Source organism: Nesoenas mayeri (assembly GCF_963082525.1).
Source record: "Nesoenas mayeri genome assembly, chromosome: 1".
NCBI classification, from domain to species: domain Eukaryota; kingdom Metazoa; phylum Chordata; class Aves; order Columbiformes; family Columbidae; genus Nesoenas; species Nesoenas mayeri.
In genome coordinates this window covers 149,054,784-149,078,897 of record NC_137541.1, presented here as the reverse complement: position 1 = coordinate 149,078,897, position 24,114 = coordinate 149,054,784, and the positions used below count along the sequence as shown (strand labels likewise).

At 42.9% G+C, this 24,114-nt stretch overlaps 1 protein-coding gene across 2 annotated transcripts in view; it reads left to right on the top strand.

Moving 5' to 3' along the window:
- Positions 1 to 1,254: 1,254 nt before the first annotated feature.
- Positions 1,255 to 24,114, top strand: part of ST6GAL2 (ST6 beta-galactoside alpha-2,6-sialyltransferase 2) — a gene marked incomplete at both ends in the record, with an annotated part of 46,601 nt that continues 23,741 nt past the window's right edge. The window contains one exon of one of the 2 annotated variants that reach the window (XM_080355557.1): positions 1,255 to 1,365. In XM_080355557.1, the coding sequence (XP_080211683.1) occupies positions 1,255 to 1,365 (111 nt within the window). Of the gene's footprint in view, positions 1,366 to 2,560; positions 2,594 to 24,114 lie in introns of those variants that run through there. The other variant, XM_080355558.1, reaches the window with a different exon arrangement.

The window sequence follows — 24,114 nt, the reverse complement described above, 5'->3', positions numbered from 1 at the left end:
CTCCTTCTGTTTCCAAGATGTTACCTCTTAATTTAGAAAAGTGCATCTTTTCTACTTTAGTAGTAGGGGTTTTTTTTTTTTCTATGTTCCCACTTGCTTCATAGCTTCGAAGGCATACCTTTTGCAGGCATGTTGTTCCGAGCATCTTGCACCTTACAAATATGAGCACAAAGAAGCTTCAGTCCCAGATGCATTTACACAGATACTTCGAGCATAGGTTCAGCACAATAAAGGCTACTTATCATTGTACTGATTATTTGTAAGCGAAGACTTACTTAGGCTATTTGCAAAGTAAACTACTATTCAATCTGAACACAAACAGTAAAATACGCTTTAAGATATTTTTAGCTCTTCAGCAAGCTGGGAAAGGATAGCAACTATTGCACGGCAAACATTTCTCTTTGTACCGCTGGAGAGACCCTGGAAAAACGGTAGCGGCGACAAGCGTCGTTTGGGTCCAGCGGCGTGAGGGAGCATTTACCTTTAGCATCTATTTGATCTCTCTTTCCCTTTGTGCTCGTTGATCTAACAGCCCCGTATCGCATTGTTTTTCTACCCGCTTTACGAGCGAGTTAATGTGTTCCTTCTCAGGAGACCTTTAAGCTTAAAATATTTCCTTAATTAACGGAGCCTAATCTTAAAAAGCCAAAGCTGGCTACGGCGTTTCCACGCCGCGTGGGTGCAACAGTCCCACCATCCCGGCTCACGGGGGTGGGCTGAATAAAGGACCACGCCTTCAACTTTTCGGACCGGCCACACGGAGACCTCCCTTGCCCGCCCGGCCCCGCTACCAGAGCTCGGCCGCCGCCGCGCTGCCGGAGCCCCGAGGCGCTTTCCGTGCTCGGCAGGCCGGGGTCGGCGAGGCGGGAAACCTGCGGGCTCGGCCTCCTCCCTCTTTGAACTTCTCCAGTGCACACCCCCCAAGGTGCAGCACAGCCCTCCAGCCATAGCCCGCCAACGCTGGGGAAGGCGCAGCTCGGCCCCCCCATCCCCGCGCATCCCCCTTGTCCCCGGCCAGCGCCGGGGAAGGTGCCCCGCTGCCCTTAGCCCCACGCTCTCCTCCCACGCGGGGAAGATGCAGCGATGCCCCCAGCCTCCTGCCCACGCCGGGAGAGGTGCGGCTCTATCCCCAGCTCCGGGGTGGCCCCCTCCCGCCGTAGCGCCCGCCCCTCCCGCCGGGGCCGCCCCGCCCGCCGATGCCCTTCCCGAACAATGAGCCGGGGCAGCGCGGCACGGCCCCGGGGCAACCCCGGTATGTCCGCCCCGCCGCAGCTCCGGTCCCGGCCCCAGGCAAGCGACCCCCTCTGCCCAGCAGCCAGCGCAACCTCCAACCCCGCCGCCGTAGCGCCCGGCTCCGCCCGCGAGGTAACGGGGGCGGGGGCACCCCCAATCCCAGGAGGGGCCGGGCGGCGGCGCGGGGGTCGCTCGGCCCTGTGCGGCCAGCGGCGGGGGCGGCCCCGGCGGGCGGTGGCTTCCGAGAGGAGTGCGGCGGCTCCCGGGAAGGGGGGGCGGGGGCGGTGCCGTTTCGTTCCGTGCCGTTCCGTGCCGCGCCGCTGCGAGCCGCCCGCTGCCCGTGTCACCTCCCGGCGCCGGTGCCGCTGCGATCCGGCGGGAGCCGGGGTGCCGCCCGCCCCCGGCGGCTGCCCGAGCCCTGCGCTTTGTGCCGTGCGGCGGCCACCAGCATGTGGGGGGAGAGGAGGCACCTCGTGGGAAGCGGCGAGGCGGAGCGCCTGCACCGCCCCGGCTGCTGCACCTCGGGGGACAGGCACCCTATAGAGCCCTGAGCGCCCCGGCGGTACGTAAGGACACCCCCGGACGGAAAGCACTTTTATTTTGGGGGGGGGGGGGGGGGGGATGGTTGGGGGGGCTGGGGGAGGGTTTCTACGGTGCAGCGTTTGCTGGCAGGAAAATCCTATACGTGAAGCCATATGGATTCTCAGTGGCATGGCTTAGTAGCTTCTTGGCTTAACAGTTTTCAGGCGGGGGGTGTGTGCAGGGTGTGTTTTTAGTAGGGTTCGCTTGCTCAAAGAGCCTGAATAGTATGTGTTTAGAGAAGTAGTGCTTTCCAGGAATTTAAATGAGACCTTTTTTGGGAGTTGCTTTTCAAGGCTATTCTATTAGTTCTATATTTGCTTTTGCCGATCGCGCTTATAAATAGTTAGGCAGTCGTATTAGCATGTAAAAATCTATATTCTCAAAGGAATAAAGAGGTCTCTGCGAATCTAATTTTAATAAGCACAGTGGATCACTTTTGTGAACTGCTTTTATATTTTATCAGGAACATTATCGTCTCTAATACTCAGCTGCCATTTGTAGTTTATTCTGTCATGGTAATGTGTTTCAGTTGGTACTAGAAAAATTTTGATTAGGTTACTCGTTCAAGTAATTTAGTTGATAACTGTTGGAGCAAGATTTAGTCATCTAATTTCTTCATGTGGAGAGAAATGCTAAGTGATAGGCAGGAGGCAGCAGCAAACCTCAAGGTTAAGGTTTTTGCTTGTTTTTCAATCTGATTTTCCTTTTTCAGTCTTGCAAACTTTCTGAACTTTAACCCTTTGCAATGAAACTTTCCAGGCGTGGTGTCTGCATCCAGGTAATTTTAATACATATATATGTATATATCCTTTTTTTTGTTGTTGTTGGAAAACTCATGCAAAAGTAATTCAGCTGGTTTTGATAGCATGGGGCTTTTGGATATGGGGAAAGAATTGCTACATTTTTTCCATTTAAAGATGAAGCCCTTGCGGTTTTGTTGTTCTTATTTTTTTTTTAACAGGGGTTTTTATTATTTTTTAGTTAAGAGGTATTTTTCCTTCAGATGTGCTTTCAGATTAAAATACTGTCTGACTGGAAATCCTTTGGTTGTTGCCTGCTGATTTTGTGTCTTGCTAAGACTGAAAGCTGCGCTATTGGGCAAAGCTGTTGCTGAATGAGAAGCTGTGATAGAGTCTGGAGGTGAGGTCCTGCCTGTGTATTCAAACCCAAGGATATTTGGCACTGATTCTGCAGCTGATTAACAAAGGCGTGTCCTGGCAGACACCTCTGCTGAAGCAGGCAGGGTTCCACTTGCCATTTGCTGTGAAAGTGTTGGATTTGAGATCTTTTAAGTGATGACTTTGAACTCTTTGTAGGCAAAAGTGCTGTTATGGAGGCTAGGACCTCCACAACTCCTGATGTGGTAGTCAGAGAACTCTTTCTTCTACAGTTCATCTGGGCAGAGGACAGGATTTCCCAGCATTGTCCACACTGCACATTCAGAGGTGGAGTATGTATACAAATTTTAGAGGTTTGTTGCAAAGTTACAGACCTCTACATAAGTGTTTTGTGATGTATTTTCTACTGAAGAAAGGAAAAGAAAGGCCAAACAATAGAGAGAGTGTTATAAAAACTCTATAAAAGTAATTTAAAGGGATGTTAGGATTGCTTATGTAAACATCCCAGTGGAAGGACACTGTGGATAAAATTCACCTTATCTCTGTCTTTGAAATCTGCAAAATTATTGTCTGTTATATGCCCTCTTTGATTAAACATAAGAACTGTGCATAAGCAAAATCTGGAGATACCATTTCCTGCTTTAAAATTAAGAAAGCAAAATAGAAATTAATTTTGTAGCAGCAGTCTGTAGCAGTAATCTGACAGAAGTTGTTTTTTTTTTTTTCTATTTCAGATTAATGAAATGAGATAAAACTGCATCCAGTTGTTGGTAGCATCCTAACAATTCCATTGTGAATTGATGCTGTGTATGGTAGTTACTGCATATACTAGTGGAGCATGCTGGATTTTACATAAATTGCTGGAATGCTACTGGTCCATTAGAAATTATATGCAAATGCCTCTGCAGTGATTTTCAGACTGTGTTTTGGGAACTTCTCTGTATTTGCTAAGTGACTGGCTGGTGGTCTACAGAGAAGTACTTAGGCATATGGTGTCGGCTCATTTTGTGTGTGTTTAGCTACTAATGGCATTAAAAGAAGCAAAAATATATTAAATAACTTTCTAATATTAATTGTCTTAATAAGAAATTGCTGCAAATACTGTTAAAATCTCAGATGTATACAAATGCTGTGTGATTCGTGTGAAGGCAGATAAATCCGGGGAATAGGTTTAGTGGGAAATCTGTGGATCTGCAAAGGTCTGCTGCGGTGCTGTTGCTGCTACAAAAAAATTGGGCGACCCCATGACACCGTAACTTTGGAACAAAGGCGTGGGACTTGATTCAAAGAATGGAAATTCTGGCTTTACTGCTGCTTTCGTAGTGCAGAAATAATTTTTGTCAAGTAAGACTGTTGGCTTCCTCAGAGTAAAGGTTTACAACCCTTAAATAGCTCTTCCTGACACTAAGCAGTATCCCTTCCATGCGTTTGAAGTGTGTTAGAAAGGCTGGCTAGTAACATTGGTACTGATGAATGAAAAAGCAAGAAATATATAACATCAGATACTTTTCTTTAAATTATTTTCCTTGTTATTAGTTATTACCAAGTGTTAGACTGCCACACTTGAATATAATTAATAGAGTAAGTGGTTTATTGGGCACCATCTGAACTTTTGTCTTATTTAATGATAGAAGCTTAGTGCAGTGGTCTGTGTACAATATTTGGCCCAAATAATTGCTTTCAGACTTTTATCTGACCACAGTTATTTTTGGAGCAGCTGTATGCGTGGCTTTTTCTTGAACTTTGCACTTTTTAGGCTCTCATTTGCAGTCGTGCCACTACATTTTCAATTCGCATAACTGAAAGCAGTTGCTTTGTGATTTTGCTGGTGTTAATGCAGAGCAATTGTTCTGCATCTCTTCATATGCCGTATGTTTTGATCTTCTGTAAAACTCCGTCATTCATATGTAGGTAGCCACCAAACCATGACACAAATGGGAAAGTTGCAATTATTTTTTTTTTTCCTGAAAGTTTAAAAAGCTTACTGAAGTTAAGTCAAGTGATATTATTTGTCTTGAAAATTATTTTAAGAATGTAAAAGCAGGGGCATGGGATGAAATCTGTGCCACGAAGAATTTATAGTAAAGGGTTCAGATACAGTAACCCCTGCTTCATGTGCTTCATTGTATATATTAGTTCTATAATAAATGGAATTTATTAAAACTCATGGTGTCATATTTAGGGTACAAGATTATATGAAAAGGTGACTACATCTACCATATTACACCTGAGAATAATGTAAAAAACCCTGATATTTGTTATGGGTCTTACAAACATTGCATTGTAGATCCAGTCTCGTCTATGGTGCAAGCATAGAAAACTGATTTTCTTTATCAGTAACACTATGAGAAAAGCAACTTTGAAAAGAGATTCAGATTTATTTCTATTTAGTCTGCAAATTTTACGTAGACTAGAAACAGACCTTCAATAGTTGGCCTGGATGGCAGAGCATGCCCAAATAATTGTGTTTGTTGTATACATTTTTCAAAGATTGTCTACTTTCAGGAGGATAAACACTTGAAGAGTTAAATGACAGGGAGCTGTTGCCAGTGTTCTTGACTAGGGTCCTTGACCTTGGGAACTTGCTCCTGGCAGATGCTCTGACAGAGTCTGTTTGTCTACAGGCCTTCAAAGCCCGCTCTGACACCAGTTGCTTTGGAGATGCCAGATCTTCCAGGCCAGAGGTTGGGTGGGAGCTGGGGAAGTGGAGTAGAGCTGAGCTCTGGGATGTGGTGGCCTGGATTGCTGTGACATTTCACTGGAGACGTGTGTGTGCTTATTGCATTGTGCTTTCTGGAAGGTTGCACTTCAGAAATCTAAATGTAAATGAAAAGTAAATGTTATTCATTGCATAGCTCTGCAGTTGTCATCAGAGTAGTATTCACCACAGGTTTTGTACAATCCACTGTTTATTGTATTAGATTGTATAAATACTATATGAGATTAGGGCATTTTATAGCTAGGGTTGTGAAGTGACTGCAAGTGCTCTCTGGGGACTGAACACAAAATCATGTGAACCAAATACCTGTTAACTGTGGAAAGAGTTTCTTCTTCCCTTGTGACATAAACCTGTCTGGGTGGAAGATAGGGGACCCATCAGATGCAGAGGACTTAGTGAGATGGGGTGGTTTGTTCTGCAACTTTGTGAATCCATTATGTCATGGATGGAGCCAAAAGGTCCAGAGGATGTAAAGTTTAATGAGGGATGTTTCTGGGATCCTCAGTTTAAAGTAGCTCTGCTATACTAAGTTCTGTATTTCATTTTGGTAGTGGAGTCCATTGCCGTAAGGACTACTTTTGGTCCGATCATTGTCTTGTCTGTCCCTCAGCAAAGACTCTGATCCTGTCTCTATGAAATACCATGTCTCTTCTGCCCATGATGTTCTTTTTGAGGAATAAGGACCTAAGTAAATACCTTCTGTGTATAAAAATGTAGTGATTTGCTCTACCGTCATGGTCCAAAATGCCCTCAGTCTTTGCCTAACTGAGTAGTGCAGAATTTGACATCATTCTATGAGGCTGATTCCTAGGTAAGAAGATGCTAATTCAAAGTGCTGTTTCAACACAATGCGTTGCAAATCTGAAAAATGTTGTGGGTATTTTATAACTCACCACAGAGAGCAGGACGTGTTTGACTGGTAACACGGTATCGGGCCATTCTCCCATTTCACTGCGGTGGGAAATGGAGGTCAGTAACAAATGAAAGCTGTTACCATCTGATGGCTGTTTAGTCACCTGTGAAATGTGGTTTCTATTAGACAGGTTTCCACATCGCAGGAGCAGCCACCGCAATTAGATAAGCAGAGCCAGCCCCTTCGTCGAAAGACTCATTAGAGTGGCTAACAAGCACATCACGCCTCATCATAGACCCAAACTGATCCAGCCAGCCAAGTGTTTCCAAACAGAGCATAGGGACCTGTGATTGCTCATCCTGCTCTGTCTGCTGGTGGTGAAAGAGCACGTTTTATTATTGGAGTTGTTGGCCTGTGTCTCCTAGAAGGGCTTAATCTGTAAAAGCAGCAAAAAGTAGAGCATGCAGCAGCATCCGTGAGGTCCTGGCTCCTTTTGAAGTTGCCTGCAGAATGTTCAGAGGCTTCACTGGGTTTAGCATTTCCTCCTGTGGAAGCATTATAGAGGGCATACTGTATCTCCCAGTGAAGCTAATCATGTCCAGACTTGACGGTAGTTACTGACAAATTGGCTGAGAACTTGGTGATTAATTTTAACAAATGAGTTTTCTTTGAATGCAAGCTCACGCATGCCAATTATAACAGTAGGCCTCTGATAAAATTAGGGATTTTTTTCCTTTAAGCATCAAATCTGCTGGTCACATTTTTTTTTCCAGTGTCTTAAAACTTCTGTGTTTTGTGGGGAATGTGATTGTGGTGGGGAAACCCAGAACTGCTTTTTCTTCCCCAAAATACCCTAAATGCCAAAGAAGTGTTCAAAGTGGTTGCAAATTTTTTTTCTCATGATTAAGGCCTATCTAATGATTTGTATCATTGTACCATTATCAGGAAGGCCTCTAGTGTCTTCAGTGAACTACAGGCCTGATACCTAGTCCCATAAAATCAGGGAAAGATCTTGCACTGCCTTTAAGTGGGCTTTGGATCTAGACCCTTGTGAGTCCTAGTTTGTATTCCAGCTGCAGGCTCCTTTCAACAGGAGACAATAAACTTGGGTGGTAGGAAGCAGCTTTTAGGAAACATATGTGAGTTGGGTCATATTTTGATGTATTGAAGAGGCTCGTTTTACAAAAAAGGCCATCAGGGCTAAATACATCATGAGGTGTTATAGAGGAAGCATTAAGAATAAGAGGAGCACAGGAATTTTTTGAAGACAGCAGTGTAAACCGTGTAATTTTTTGTTTCTGAAGACTGTGGCGCTTCCATAGAAATAGCATTATAAATGCATAGACAAGAAGTGTTATTTCTTAAGAACACAGATGTGCTTTGTGGGAAAATCAAGCAGTGATATGTTTTTAGATATTTAACTTGGATATAGTCTTGCAAATGCGAGGCCATGGTCTAACTACCTTGACTCCATACACAGACCTTTTATTAGTACTACTGAAGAACACAGAATATCAAGGGTGGTTTTACGTTTATGAGTTTGTGTGACTGTAGTTGTGTTGACATTTTCTTTATAATTTGCCACCTCTATTTCAGAAGCTTATCATTCACCCATAAAATACATGTTCTGATTTAAAGGTCTACTTAGCGAAAGGAGAGGTTTTACTAAGTATAAAAATGCTTACTTTGACAAAATGGAGAATAATGTGGCATTAACAAAGAGAACTCACTTTTTTCTTCTATTTTCTTTTTTTTTTGCTTTTGTTTGGTTGGCTTTGTTTAACATGAATAACTCTCAGTACCCTTAGATTTAAAAGACATTTAGAAAACTGTACGTCCCTTAAAAGATTGTTTCTTTCATTATCTTGACAAACCTTGAAAAGTAGTTTCTGTGCTTGCGTGGTGATTATGTTTCAGCAACAGTTCTTAGGGATTTTATTATGTGCTGAAACATATGTTTATAAAAAAGCCTATAACCTGGTGGAAAAAGTGTCTTAGAATAATAAACCTGTCGATGGGCCATATGCTGCCATCAGTATGTTTGAAAAAATAAATTCTTCTCCAAGTGTTAAGTAAGTTTACAGCCCAAGTGTTAAGTTAGGGTCAGAGTGTGACTGGCCCACTGTGGATTGAGAGAGGGAGGAGCGTGCAGGCAGATTCTCCTCATGCTCTTTTCATTAGCTCACACCATGGCCAGTGAGGTAGAGGGGGGTAGGACCCCTTCCCAAAGGGCAGTGAAGGATTTTTCTTGTGCTCATGTCACCATTTTTATTTTTAAATCTAGGTGACGTGGTCATGGAGAAATCTTTTGTTTCTGAAAAGCGAAAGTAAGATGCAGTAGATCAAAGAACGTGTCATTCTCAAAAAACACTTCTGTGTGGGATCGATGTTTGGTAAATGTAGACACTTTCTAGCCTATTGTACTTTGGATGCACTCACATAGCTCCTGTGAATAGGAGTCATGCATGTGTGCATCTCAAGAAAAATAGGTCTTCCAGTAACTGAGGCATTTTCTGTGTAGAAACATACTTCATCAGGAAATGTTTTTAATGTCCTAATGTTTTCCACCACTGATCAGCTGTGCACCGCTTGTTTTCCTGGAAACTCGGCAGGTGACAGTCATTGTCAAGGGAAATATCAAAGATTAAGGAGAATTGCTTAAAGTAGTTGACCATGCTGAAGGCTGTGTCATGAGATCCATGAGGTTGCCATAGTGTCCGTTATCAAAATCAAGATTATGAGCAGAGCAGTCCCCACCAGGAACAACTTTGTTATCCACAGCATTCCAGGGTTTATCAAAGCTTTTAGCTGGGTCAGGGGAAATACGCTTCTTGAGGGCTGAGATCTTTCCCTCCTGGGTTTTCCTGCCCAGAAGTCTAATGAGTTATGTTGTGTCTGTGTGCACAAGGCTCCCAATCTAGAAGAGGGCCTTGGAGACCAAAGGAGTGGAGCAGTGAGAGGGAACAGGCTGCAGTAGAAGCACCCTGACCCTAGCATGGAGTTTTCCATCACTATGGAAATGGAAAATAGATTGGATCAGTAATCCACAGAGGAGGGGGTACTTGGGAGTTATGTGTGTGTTCCCTGGGAAAAGTTTTGTGCACATCAGGGAGTAAGGCTAAGTATGGATTGAAGCAGTAGTAGGAGGATGACAATAAGACTGGGGAGGAAACCATCACAGCTGGGTGTGTGCTTACCTTTACCAGAGAGGCACTTTGGTATTGGCAAGGCTTGAAAGCACCCTGGAGCCATTGCTCTTTGGCCTAATGCAGCTCCCCCATGGAGACTGTCAAGTCCAGCCAAGTTCTTATACCCAGTCAGACCTAAGGGAAGGGTCATGGGCTTTGGTGCTGCTTCCTGAGCACAGCTGATGGGGTGCCGGAGGACCCTGCAGCAGGCCAGACTGGCTTGCCTATGGTATATACAAGCCAACATGTGGTGTTAACAACCGCAGCACTCAGAATTTGCACAAACCCACATTTAGTAATAAAATAGCCTGCAACTAGTCAAAGGCACTGGTAGTAGCCAAGCAAATTCAGAATGTCTAAGCCAACCATTTTGAGGTTATTATGAGCCAAAAAAAATTAGGATGGAGTCCAAGAAATGGAGAACACCTCACTTTTCTGGAACTCTCGTATCTCCAGGATGCCTTGGCCAATCTACCTCAAACTTTCCAGAGAAGCTTTCCTTGGCACAAGACCATGACTGTGAAATTTCAAGTGGCTGGGTTTTACTTTGTTGAAGTTATGAAGGTTAAAACTGGAGTTTGTTATAGAAAGCTAATCTTTCCATTACAAATATTTCCGGATAGTTGATATTCATTCCATCTTAATTGTTCACTGCTATTTCTTGTTCAGGCTGATTGTATTTTTGCCTTTTTTTTAAAAAAAAATAAAGAATAAATTCAGAGAAGTATAACTTGCTGCAAGATTGTGTATGGCTGCGTACAGGCATATGTGGTAGGACAGAAGCATTAGCACTATATCCACCCAAGAAGTTCAGGTCTTACTCCCACCTGACTATCACTGGAGAGCTTTTTGGGCTGTCTGGTTTGAAATCTCACTGCTTAATACAGCTTCTCCCTCTCTGCTTGGTCAAAGAGAGCATCTCTGTTGGCCTAGTTATACTCTCACCTCCAGGCAAAAAATTATTCTGGTTGATGGCCATCTCATCATTCAGGGTTTCCCTAGTGGCAGCTCCTGCTGTAGAAAGCCGTGAAGGTGGCGATAGCCTAAGATTTGGATCAGTGTTCTCTGTGTGTGCTCTTGAGCTGCTCTTCATTGTGTCTAAACATCTGTAGCTTGAAATGTGTAGCTGCCAAAATTATGAAATTTCAGATAGAGCTTAGAAAATACAGAGAAAATGTTTGTGGGCCTGGAAATGCTTTTTATTTCTCAAGTTAGGGTCACTTTGGCTGTGACTTGATTCCGAATAGGAGTGAGACCTAGTTATGCACTAGCCCTTCCCTCCACCCTGAGTGCTGGTTTCTGGGTGACGTGAAGACCAAAGCATGCCATTGCAGATACTTGCTATTGTTAGATGCAGCCAAATGAGGGAAGGTCTCTAAATATGCTGTATTTAAAGACACTGAATTAATTTGACTGAGTTACTTTATAGACAGGGTGAGCAGGGCTGGAACAGATGTCAAGCTGGAATGAGTCCTCACCCTGAGGCAGAGGCTGAGAGTGTTGGAAGTCAATGCTTGACTATTATTTTTCTTTCCGGGGCTGAAGTTTAAAAGCACTGTGAGAGACTCGGAAGAAGTCAGGTGATGCTGCTTCTGGAAGAGATAAGGTGCTGCTGATCACTGCTTGGTATGACACTCTTACAGGCAGGATTATGCAGCACTTGCTGAGTTCTGCAGCTCATGAGACCAGGAGTTATTCCATGTCTGTGCAAGGCACTGTCTTTGTCCTGTTTTGCCATCTGTACTGGTACGTACAGTTGTCTGTCAAGATACAGTAGATTATCATGGGTTAATTCAGAAAAAGGGTGTCTGCATGAAATACCCATCAGAAGGTTTTCTATTTGCTCAGGCGTTTTATTATTAGGAGCACTAAAAAGACCAACAGAGCCAGCTAAAAATCAATCTGCCACTATGTAGGCAGCCAATGAGAAGAGTGCCGGGTGGGTGTAATGTGATCACAGCTACTTAAACCAGTGATCAGATATACTGCTCCAGTCTGCAAAATCTGCAAGCAGTAGAGAAGCCCCGCTGAAAACTCCTGGACCACAGAATTAAAATAATTAAGCCTTGCAGTCATTGAAATATATGTTGCTCTTGCAAGGTCATCATGAGATAAATAAGGGCACAGCTAGAGCCCACTGTATATATGGAACTTTTCTTTTGTCATGTATGATGCAGAGGCTTTTTATTTTTTTAAAACAATAACTAGTTGCAGTTGAAAGTGCCCCGAGGTTTCTTCAGGTGGTGACAGCATCGAAACCATAGCCATCAAAGAGGAAATGCAGTTCAAAATACATAGAATCAAGGGTGCATTTTTTGATTCCTGAGCTAGCTCAAGCATCACTGCACAGTACTGTAGTGGTCTGCACAGGGACTCCCTGAATGATTTCTTCAGTAAGCAGGGCCCCACTGGAGGGGATCACCTCAATGACTTTTGATCTTTGTGGCATTTCTAGAAAGAGTGTGTCTGTGCTCTTCAGACTGCAGAGCTGCAAGGCTTTGAGTTACTACTGGCAGTACTCCGTCCCGTGCTTGCAGATGAAATATTCCAAGGAGTCTCATAAACCCATTGCACAAGCTGAGAGAAGGGATAGAAAACTGCATAGCTTTTAATACTGCAATATTATGGTATTGTCTACTGCTGCAGTATCCCCTGCTGTGTTTGGAAGGTCTCAGGCATACCAGGACCATGTCTAATCAGTCAAGCAGCCAGTAGTAATTCATAGCCTTGACTGCCGAGTTCACCATGGCTAAGGTAGATATATGCTCCAGCTCAAGAAAGTAAAGTCCTCTTTCTACAGTAGTTTGCTTTTTGATAGTGCCACTTTAACTCTGTTTCTGAATTTGCTTGCTTATTTTCTAAAGAATAGTTAAGAGATACAACACTTAAAATACCTCTCATTAAATACTTGATATTATTTCCACATTTGCTGGCTTTTAACATTTTAAGTAAACGAGGCAGGAACATTAACAGCCAGACAATGATACAGCTATACAAAGACAATAAAGCTGTGGGATGGACACTACTGGAGATTCACAGCTCAAAACTGCATTATAAGTGCAGAACAAACCCAGTAAGTATGTGTAATAGAGTTTGAAGTCTTCCTTACCTTACCACTGGATTAAAGTGAGCCTCTTTATAGGTGTTTTCCTGCCCGCCCCTCCCCCCCCCCCCCCAGCCTCCCCAGTTGTTTAGAATCAGCTGTAAAGCAGAAGTGTGGTCAGTAACAGCAGAGCAACAAGAATTGTCTATTTCCCCACTGTCCCAAGTTTCTCAGAAGGTAATATTTGATACCACATCAGTTCCACTGCGGTTTTGGGCTGTAAACCAAAACTGAATTTTTTATTTAGATCCACTAAACAAAGCAGTTATATTTTTGTTCTTTGAAATGCACTACCATTTTAAGCCGAAGATTCCTCTCATTTTCCTTCCAGCTGAAGTGAGGTTACAAAAGAAGAAAATTTCAAGTCCCATGTATGAGAAGCACTCAGGAAAATGTCAAGTGACTTGAAAAAACAGGTATGCTGAGTAGAAGTGTCATTAGGATAAAGGCAGATTGGATCAAGACTTACAGCAGTGGTGACTGGTGCATAGGTCTTGGAGGTGGTTCAGAATCGGGATGCTACTTCTCCTGAGGTCTTGGAAATCAGGAGGTGGTTATAGGGATATGGTGATGCTGGAGGGAACACAGGACTGTCATCTGGAGTTATCAGTCACTGGCTGAAATGCTGGAAAAATAGTAGCTGTTGAGAGCGTACATGGAGTACATAAAGTATATATCATATTAACAATGTTACATATTCCAATAAAGTGCTTTTAGAAAGCAAATGTTGTATACTAAAAGCCTATTTTTTTCACTGATTCTCTGATGCCCAGGCCAAGTGGAATTGATTTTAAACTAAAGACACCAGTGTGCCTGTTTCTTAGAACAATGTGCTTGGCAGAAAAGTGATATATTAGAATTCACATAAACTTGGATTCTCTGACTTCTGGAAAGGAAACTGTGTACGTTACCCACTGACAGAGACATGGGCTTCTCTACAGCATGCCCTTGGGCATGTTCTGTTTAAATGGCTTGAAAATATGTGGTTGTTCTACATGTGCTTGTCCATACTCAGGTTCTTTATGGAGACAGTGACATTTACAGTATCAGCAGTCTGAAGTACTGCTTTTGCCATAGGTTTTGATGGTCATTTCCATTTACTGAGGAAACCTAAGCAGAGATCTTGACATGATGATGGTGTGGGGGATTTAACAGACAAAACTGTTACCTGCATGCGGTAATAAAGCTGGAAAACACTTTAAAGAAATGAAACTTACCTTTATCTGAGCCATGCAAATTCTTTTCCTTTAATTTCTCTTCCCTCATGGTATAAAACTATGTAAGTCTGCTCATTCTTTCATCAAAAATGATTCAGACCTGAGGGACACTTGTAATTTGGAAGTAATTAGTAAATAAGTCAGATAAATACTATCCATTGAGAATTGTGAAAGCACATTGCATAGGATTCTTAAAGAGCTGTATCAAATTTGAACAATTAAAGCTTAAAAAAATTATCAGTAGCTAGTATGATAAGTCCATTTCATCATAAATTAGTTCACTGTTAATAATTTATGCTGCTTTCGAAGCAATCTGGAGAGACTTAGCAATCTCAAAAAGTGGTTAAAATAGAAGAAAGGAAAATCTGTAGAAGTACAGCATCTTCAGACTGAAATGTGGTGATATCCAGGTACCTGGTTTGCAATAGGAACTTGGGCTGTGTGCTGCCAGTCAGCGCTCATGTGTAAATTCAGTCAGTGGGGTTCTGCGTCCAGAGCTGGACCTCAGGGCTGTTGGTGGGGGTGCTCCTGCCTCCCCAGCTAACTTTAAACAGTATTGCTTTTGGGGTGCAACATATTGTCTGTCTGCTTTTTTAAGAAAAGCTTAGGCTGAAATTGAAAACTTAGAGCTTGTGTGACTGTTGCGGGTTACAAAATTGGGCCCTTTAGTGGAAAAGCAGAACATGAGGTACAAGATATGTTTGAATAAATGTGGTTTGTAAGTAAACCAGTCTAGCACTGCTTGTAAATTCATCTTAAAATCTTCGTATTCCTCTACTTAAATGTCAATTCGGGATTGTGAGATGCTGCAGGCTTCTACTGTAGCTTTGTAGCAGCACAGGACTGGGGTAATGGGAACACACAGGGCTGTGTCATTCCTCCCTGGGAATAACCTGGTGTCTCTCATGACCCTCCAGGGACTGCTTGAGGTAATACCAGATTTCATATTTGGCGTTTTTATACCATACATTTCACTATAGTTGCTAGAAGTGCTATGAAATTGTACAATGCATTAAAATAAAGTAGAAGTTACAATGCATTAAGGAAATATTCCTATATAGAGTTCGTTCTGCTGTATTGGACTGGTAAATTTTGTTTCATCAATTCACCAAACTGTGTTTAGCGATCAGTATGTTTACTACTAGTGGCAAGTTTCCTACCAGTGAGTGTGGATTACCAGCACTTTGCTGTACTACTTCATGTCCAAATAGAGGTTCACAAGAATTTTACTCTTTGGCCTCAGCAGGGCAAGGAAAACAGAAGGTTTTGCACAGATACCAAAAAATCCAAGAAGTTTGGAGTAGACTGAAGGCAGCTGCAGACCAGAACAAGAGTCCCATCACTGCTTGGTGTAATTTATGATTGCTGCAAGTATATATTTTTGCGTTTTTGTACCCAAATTTAGTATGGACTTCAATGTGTTTTTCTCCAGCAGTTAAGAAACAACCTGAAGAAAATAGGAAAACTTTGCTTTGCTTACTGTCATCCTGTGTAGTATACCCCATACCTGCTATAGCAGTTTTAGCTGTTAATAAAACATCTCTACTAACAAACAGTAATTAGAAATATAGATGAGTCAGGAAATAAAAGCAAGAATCATGAAAATGTTAGAAACGTTAAGCATTAGTTTTTAGGTCAGACTAATTTCTTTTTGGTTTTGGTGTCTGAACAGGATTGAAGCAGGGCTAAACACCATCGACGGAATAGGTTTGACAGGATTGGTGTTGCTAAGGAATCAATCTATGTTAAAACAAAGATTTCTTTTTCAGAACAGTCTCTCTTTATGCTGGCAGAGAAAACCTGCTTCTGATTGATTTAGGGTGGTGAATTGGCTTCACTTTATTACTTGCTCTGTTCCTTTAGCACTTAAGAGCTGCAGACATGGATTGGGGCTGTATTGTGCTAGGCAAGGGGCAAAACCACATAAAACATCATCTTCATCCTCACAAACTTTGTTCCTGACTCTCCAAATGGTTGGCCTGAATGTCGCTGATGGCCTTCCTAAATGGCAGATGGTGCCACAGTGCGGGAAAACTCAGATTTCCTGGGAAGGCCATGAACTTGAAGAGAAGCAAGCACTGTCTGAGAAGCACCTCCCTGGGAAAGCAAGCAGGGGGGTATGCTGGGGTGGGGGGCATGGGCAGACCCCAGCTACTCCTTGCCATAGGCAGGAGGGAGACGGTTCCCATAGGTGTGGAATAGAGGAGAAGGAGAGGGAGAGGGAGAAGAGGAGATTTTGGGCATATCTGACATCTTTCTGAGAGGACGCCTGTGCTCTGTGCCAGGCAAGAGGATGCGCTTCATCCGCATCTTCTAAGCAGATGCATCTGCATCTTCTAAGCAGAGCATGCAAAAGCCAGGCAGGGGGTTTGCATATCTTGGCTACTTAAAGGCAGGCTTAGAAGGAGGGCTTTTTAATGAAATCTGTGATATTTCAAAGGACTGCCTGTTGGCTGGAAACCAAAAAAAGACATAGCCAGCATTTGAATTACTGACAAATATTGTAATGAAAAAATTGAGAATCCCACCTGTTGAAGAACTGAAGAAAGGGAATATGTTACATGTATGCTGATTAGCTTCAGACTTCAAAGTGAGTATTTAGATGGAGACTTTCCTCTAGAGGTAAAGGCATGTCAACAACCTCTGCCAAGTATCTTAGTAAGAAAAGCATTTACTCTTTCACAGCTTCATTGTTATTAGCCTGTACATCTCAAAATACAAGGTTTTAGATTCTGTTGTCTCTTATGATGGTGAAAATTAGCATAAAATGGTAATTCCACAGTTGTATCCAGTAAGGATGGGCTCAGAATCTTATCCTGTCATTTCAACTTTTATAACAAAAAAAAATAATGCACATAATCTTGCAAACTAGTCAGCTCTGTCTTACTTCTCTTTTACCTTGGTTTCTCACTATTTTAATGATATCAGAGCTTTCAGAGACCCTATTTTTGTTTTTTTTCTGGTAACTCCCACCTTGTAAAGTCATTTGTACTTGTAGGGAGTGAATGGCAAGCGCTGGGAGAGAGGACTTCTTATGTGCTGCACATGGGCACGAATGACTGCACAAAGGGGGAAGAATCCAACAACTGTGATGTAATTGTCACTGCTCTCATACTGTTTTCATGGTGGTAGTTCTTAGAGATCCTGTTTCTCTGCAAAATTTCCAGGCAGGTAGGATTCAGGTTCCAGTGGTTCGTGTCAGATTACAAACAGCTGTATCGCCCACAGAAGAGATTTCTGTTGATCTAGTCATAGTTTGAACTAATATTGCCCTAAGCCATGAATAAAACACTGCCAAAATGGAGGAGAAAAAGAAAAAAAAATACTAATGTCACTTTATTTTGCTTTATGAAGCCAAACAAAACATCCTAGCTAGTGTAGATTGGCCTATTATCAGCATAGTCATGTTAAATATTAAAATATACAAAAAAGAGGGGAAAAAATTGTTCCAGTCCAGGAAACATAAATTTTGGATTGTATTTGTAATGTAACAAAGCCTCAACTGACTTCATCCTTCAGTTTGGCAGGCCTTCTTCCAGGGTGAAGCTTTTCATTCAAGCTTTTAGCCTAGAGCAGATAAGCCTATAGAAGGCATGGTTTTTGTCTGCATGTATATGAATGTATAGAAATGAGACATTAACAAAGATAATTTTAAGAGAGCATGTAGAAAATGACATTGCTAACGTAAACAAATCAGAATTGTCACTGAGATAGAGCTGAGAAATAGGGAACAATTTATTTACCATTGTTCTGCTTTAGAGTTTTAAAACAAGGGCTTGTTTGCTTTCTGGAACAAATGTAAAAAGACAAACTATGGACTAATAAAAAAGTTAGTAATAGAAAGCAAAGCAAAACACAGTGCCTGTAGGACCTGCTTTATTGGAACATACAGTAGAAACACGCTCTGTGGATGTAAAGTTTACTGCTATATTGAGATATAGATAATCAGTATATCTCAGAAACATTTTTGCTTTAGAGTGGAAAATCAAAATTCTGCAACCATTTTTGTCTGGAAGTGATTGTAAGTTTGGTCAAGTTTTTTTTGTGATGGGATTGAAACAGACCTTTTGTAACTGTGCTCTCTGTTCATGTGCGTGTTAGTATAAACATTCCCTTCTTTCAGGAAGCAATTCAGATTGCCCTTTTTCAGTGCAATTACTGCTGTGTTAAGTTCAAGTAATATAGCATCTAAAAACATTTATGGAGCAAAGAAAAGAAGCCTTTTATTCTAACCTTGCCAAGAGCAGAAATAAAATGAGCTGTTGTGCTGGAACTGTAGAACTGCATGAGGATTTGTTAACGTCCTATTTCTCGTGGTTTAGTCTGTGTGCAGCCTGAGATTTGTGTGATTTAATGAGACTATGATTCGTTTATCCTGTCAAGCTTTAAATAAAAAACCCTCAAAGCACTTCCTTCCTTTTTTGAATTATGTGTTTTTGCAAGTACGGTATCAAAAGCTTTCCCTTAAAAAGAAGGAGAGGAACCAAATACTGTTATGTATGTTGGCTGAATTATTTTTTTTTAGTGTTTTATTAGACAACGAGTAGACTATCCATTTCTCTGCACTTCTCTGTCTTGTTTCAGGGCATTAAGAGATTCCTGCCATCATGTTCAGTTACACATGACATCAGAACATAGGCATGGGCTGCTCCTGAAGTGTGCTTTTGCCAGGGGAAAAAGATTCAAACCTTATTCTATGGGCAGGGAAGGATCAATCCCACAGAAAGCCAGGCTGTGCTGAAGATGGGCTGTCACTCCTGCTCGTTTTGTGAGTCCTCAGGCACCAGCTGTGCCTGTAGTTTGCAGAATGTCTGCATGGAGTGTGAAGTGATGGTTCACGGGGTAGAAGAGAGGAAAATAGGTGCAGCTATTTTGGCTGTTAGTCCATTGCAAAACTCGATCCGAGAGTGTCCTGGTGCATAGGGTGGGAAGAGCTTGAGCAAGGACCATGCTCTGTCTGTGAGGAGCGCAGTTGGTGCCCCAGGGTCCCTTTCCCATGCACAGGGATGGCGGAAAGCAGCACATTGACCTGGGAAGGGCTGCTCAGAATAAGGGGGTAGGATATAGCATGGATCCTGCTGCTCACCCAGACCTCCCACCAGGCGTGTGGTGGCCTCTTTCTCATCAGTTGCTTAGGAGAAACAGGGTAGGAAGCTCTGTGCCAGAGCCTGCCCTCAGCAGGAGTAGGGCCCAGCTGGTGTTTCCCTGCATGGAAGTATGTGATTGTTCTGGTGGGAGGAAGTTTTTCCTGCCGTTTCTCACCCCCTTGGTGCTGAGGTGTCCTTGACTCTGGCAGGTGTTGTTTTGCTCTTTCACTAGTGCCATGGGCACGGATTCCCTTCATTCTCTGCTGCTCACCCCTGCCCTTCGCTCTGCTCTGCAGCTGGTGTCCTGCTTCCTTCCCAGTGTCTCCCCGTCTCTTCTCAGCCTCTCCCAGTCCTCGCCTCTTCCTCCCTGTGTTAGCATACTTTGCTTATTGACCTCACCTCAGCAATAACCGTAAATACATTACTAAGGTGATTATGCATGAGCGGAGGATGCGCAAGTAAGTGGTGGCCATCAGTCTGATCACCTTGTTTCCGCATCTGGCTTTTATCTGCAGCCAGCTTGCCCTTTCAGCCTGTCTGCCTCATGCAAACACTCAGCATTGGGCTTCCCAGGATCCTAATGCTGATCAGGTCTCCTGGGATCATCTGCAGTTCCTTTACAACTTGCCATTTATGAAGGGGAGCAGAGATGAGCAGAAAAAACACGGGCTGCTCTGTGGCCTGATCCTCAAGGCTTTGCCAGTGTAGAGGAACTGCTGAGGTGGAAGAGTGTAGCCAGCTGGGATGGTGTTGGTATAAAGCTGGACCCTTCAGGGATTATCCAGTGGCACAATGAATTTCACTTTGGAAAAGTGACTTGCACTGTCTCTGGGTATTTGCAGAAGTTTTATACTGATGTAAATAACAGTTTTACCTGTTCGTTTATTTGCTTGTTTTTCTTGGTGCTTGGATCAAGACACAGTGCTGTGGCAGCTGAAATATGACCAAAAACTGCCCAAAACAGTCAGCTGATAATTCTGCAAGGGCAGAAAAGATATCTTAGCTGCTCCTCTACTCCTTGTGTGTGAGGACATGCTAGGGACTATGGCCAAAGAGTTGGCTTCTGCACCCATGTCCTGTGGTGGAACCAAGCACTGCTGACATTTGCTGCAACTGGAAGCAGCCTTTAACCTTTCCATCTCACTGTGAACAGTGCCAGAGCACAGCAAAGGTACGGCAAGAAAAAATGGCAAAAAAGAGGTCAGAAGTAGGTAAGGCTGCATGCGTGGTTATGTGAGGGGCTCCTTGAGAAGCTTTAGGGGCTGATTTGAGTTGTGTGGTGAAAATTGCTTATTTTGAGCACAACTATGTGACAGTCCTGCCCTTTGTAGTTTCATTTGAGGAACCTGAAAGTGGTTTACACTGAAGTTGTTCTGGATTTCACATGCAGTGAAATGTAGTACATTTGTATAGAAACCCTCAGTTATGATAAAACCATGGTTGGCTCATAACCAGTCCATTAAAGATGAAGAGGTGGTGTTGTCTTAAAATTTGAGAGGAAATTCTGGCTGGAGTTTTGAATCTCGGTGTATATCCGAGTGAGAGCTGGCATCATGGCTCATGAGAAAAGATGCTGCAGTTTGGGTAGATGGAGGTTGACCTAAGAAGTGCTGTCAGTCACTGCAGAGCCACGTTTTCCCTGGCCCTTTATGCTGTGATGAACATTTCCATTGCCAATGGGAAAGTCTGCATCTGAAGGCTAGGAGCTGGTACGGTTATTTTTACTTCCCTCCTGTCAGCCCACACTCACATAGCCTGTATGTGGTCTCTGGGCTGTGCAGGCGGCTCTGTGGGCTGTAGGAAAGTGATAGCTGGCTTCAGTGCCAGGCAGCTTGAACTTGATGATGGAGTGTGGAGAGTGGGTATCAGATACAGAGAAGATAGCTTTGACCTCCCACTGAAGCCTGAAGATTTATGCATCTAAGCCCCCGTGCTCCTACAGAATAATCTAGGACGCGTTCCTTGGCAGAAGCCCCACTGAGCATTTCTCCAGCTGCCGGGTTGCCAGCTTGAGTGAATTTTACTGCAAGTTTCACTGTATTTAGTAATTTTCTTCCAGCCTGAGATCCTGGAAATGGGTCATTAGTAAAAATAAATAAATAATAATTTAAAAAGCTGGTCCACCTCCACCACCTTTGACGTGAAATCCTAGTTTCTATCAGAGAACCTGAGAACAAGCATGCTGCCTGCATCCCCAGAAGCAAAGAACCTGAGACTCCACTTTCCAAATGCCCTGGCTTAGGTCACTTGGCTCATATTTAACGGATGATTCAGGTTAGCAATACCATCATTTGCATAACCTCCCAAGCAATCTTCCCTAAGAAGATAACTAAATATAGCTTAAAAAGACACTGTGCAGTATTGGAAAAAAAAAAGAAAAAGAAAAAGAAAAATTAAAAAATCCTACTTCTGAGTTGTTTGGGTATTTCTTCTTTGTTTCAGGAGACATTCTCTTATGTTGCCACAAATAATACTGAATGCAGCTTGACTCCTCTGAAAATAATGTTGAAGGAAGGAGCCAGATTTATTGGGACTAACAAGGAAGTTGTCCAAAAGAGATTCATTAATTAGGAGGCCTAATCACAGCCAGTAAGACAAGCGCCCAGGCCATCAACAGACTAATATACATCTTTTGGCAGTCACCACTCCCCACAGGCTTGCCTGTCTGTTGCTGCCTACTGTATGGCTTGCACTGCAGAAATGATGTGATAATGCTAAAACCAACTTGGCACTTCCCACATGAGAGGATGAGTGTGTTTCCCCACCCTGGAAATGCAGCCTCCAGCTCTCTTGCCCGATGCCAGGGGTTTCTTAATACCCTGGAATTAGCAAAGAGATGGAGCAAACTAAAGGAGCATTTGCTATCTGTTCATGCCGCCTAAGCTTTCCATCAAATAAACCCTGGTCTGATTCTCAGCCCTTTGGGAACGGTTGCCCACAGCTAACATTTGCTACCCCAAATAACCCCGAGGTGACCTTCTCACTAAAAAGCTGCAGCCAAGAAAAACCCTGTTTAACATAACAGTGCACAGCTTAGAACATCAACTTGAACCATCCTGACCTCTGAGCTGCTGGGGTCTGTACAAATTAATTTAACAATACACAGTGTTGAAAGGGAGGAATGTTTCAAAGGAATAATAATAATAAAAAAATCTCCCTCATCCATCTCTTCTCATTTAAGAAATAGTCAGGAGGCCTACTTTAGAAAAATTAAAAGTGCTCCTTGTTGCAAAACAATGAGCTGTATAAGGGGTGGGGGCAACACATTGGATTCTTGCGTCTTAGCGTAGCGAAATGAAATTTCCCATAAATGGGTGCTGCTTTTGGAAAATCGGCGTTTAATTTCCACTGAGGAGCTGGCTTTATTTCCTGGGATGCTTCAAAGATACCCTTAGGGTTTGCCTTTCTTTTTCATAGCTGCTGCTAGTACTTTTATTAAGCAAATAAACAAGTCTGCCTCTTCTGCCCACCTCGCTGGTTTGTACCTCACCTCATGCTTTCCATGGCTTTCATGGAAATATTCTGGCTTGGTAAGAGAAAAGCCCCTCTCCATACAGTACTTGGAGCTTAGATCAGTTAATGATTGGAAAAGCCCATCAGATAGGAGACGTAGCAAAATGAGATCATCACCTACTGCGGCAAACAGCTCTATTACCTCTACTGAACAGGAACATGGGTTGGGTTAAGACTTGGGGGCTTTCCCCAGGTGCAGATTTATTCCTCTGGTACTCCTTAGCTGGAGCTTTGACTCCAACAGTTTCATTGTAAGTAGGGAGGATTATTGCAGCAGGGGTGGTGAAGCTGGAGACAATAAGCAACTTTAATGATAATTTGGAAATTTGTGTAGAATTGCCTTGACAGGTTGAAAGCTGTATAGACGAGCATAGATGAAAGAGGTGGAAGTTTCTTCCTGAAGCATCCAGTGGACTTCAGTAATTACATCTATGAAACCACCTGTTTATTTAGCCAGTGTAGCTCATTGCAATCATAATTTCTGTTTTTCTATACTAATGTTTTTCTTTCTTCAGTTGAATTGTGCTTCTGTCAGGAACACAGGGCATGAGCCTAAGCACATCCCCAGATGGTACAGAGGGAGATTCCTCTATGAGCAGCAGAGGGGTCTGCTGCCAGTGCAGTGGGGGGACCATGAGGAATGCTTGGAGGGGCTGCCCTGTCCTCCCAGACATTCCTAAAGCCAGGGACTGCGAGGTGTGAGGAGCCACAGGGACTGAGGGGGAGAGGACTGGATGTTTAGTGCAGCGGGAGATAAGATAAACTGATATTTCGCCGGACTTAGTGCAGCTTTCCAGGCACAGCCTTCAAGATCCTCTGAGGTTCTAGGGGTCCTCTTGCAACTAATACAGTAATGACCTTGAATTTGCTTCCAGCTCAGCTGTACTGCTGGAGGACAAGGCTTTTCTTGTGAGCAAAAAACATGAAAGCAGCACAGAGATTTGCCTGCATAGCTCCCGTCTTCAAGAGATTTGAGTATCCTTTTTGAGGCCCCACTTGCAACAAGGGATTGTAGATAAGCTTCTACAGTAGTTAATGTGTAAACTTTTCAGATTTATTCTCACTGGTGGCTTTCCTTTTGCTTGCAGTGTTGACAAATAGATTGCTGTATGCTGATTTTTTTGTTTTTCACAGCTAATTTTTTGCTACATGAAAACTGTAATCATGTGCATGCTCACATGTTCATGCTGACTCATAAAAATGTTGCTTTTATGACCTTATAAGTGTTATGGGAAAAAAAAATAATTTGCTTTGATTTAAAAATAATTAATAATGCAACTCATTCCTTTTTCAGATTGTAACCTGAATACCAAATTTAGGAGTCCATACTAATTCTTCATGCTGAGGCAGTCTGCTGCACCAAACACATGCAATCACAGACAATTAGAAACTTTCATCGTCTCACACGTGAATTAAGACTAAACCCTTTCTTTCTTACCAACTTCTGGTTATAAGACACAACAAAACTGGGAAAAAAAAAAAACAAAAACGAAATCATGCG